The 487-nt window shown below is 53.8% G+C and overlaps 1 protein-coding gene across 1 annotated transcript in view; it reads left to right on the plus strand.

The window, feature by feature from the left end:
• Positions 1 to 487, plus strand: part of EMH_0062880 (uncharacterized protein) — a gene marked incomplete at both ends in the record, with an annotated part of 735 nt that overhangs the window by 115 nt on the left and 133 nt on the right. Inside the window, one exon of the mRNA XM_013498083.1 lies at positions 1 to 485. Coding sequence (XP_013353537.1) covers positions 1 to 485 — 485 coding nt within the window. The remainder of the gene's footprint in view (positions 486 to 487) is intronic.

Below are 487 nucleotides of genomic sequence, written 5' to 3' on the forward strand. Positions count from 1 at the left end.
AGACACCACCTATGGAGATGCCGCTGCAGTCACCGCCACCTCTTGATTCAGATATGGATTGGCTTATTGAGTCGGTGTTGCTGGAAGACGAACAAGCCGTTTCCGCAGAATTTTGGATTTCCGACGATGATCATGTGGACTCCATAACGGATTCATCCACTGGTGCAACAGATGTCTCAGAGTCAACTCCCTCAGAGTCAGCTCCCGCTGACTCTGACACATCTGTTGTGGAGACTCCGCTGCAGCCTTCACCCGCCCTCGATCCTGTTATCAATTCCCATACTGATTCCGAGTCCTCTGGAGGCAAAGATTCTATCTCTGAAGACGTTCGGACTCCCGAGAGCGAGCCACTGCACCCCGTATCGGATTCTTCCACTGTCTCTATGCCCCCGGCATCGAGAGATGACCCTGAGGGGCCGGATGCCGACAGTGGCGGGGGGGAAGCTGTGTATGCTTCAATGCAATCTGTATTGCCGTGTGCTCATAG

This window comes from Eimeria mitis, genomic scaffold (genome assembly GCF_000499745.2).
Source record: "Eimeria mitis Houghton genomic scaffold, Emh_scaff3170, whole genome shotgun sequence".
NCBI classification, from domain to species: Eukaryota; Apicomplexa; class Conoidasida; order Eucoccidiorida; family Eimeriidae; genus Eimeria; species Eimeria mitis.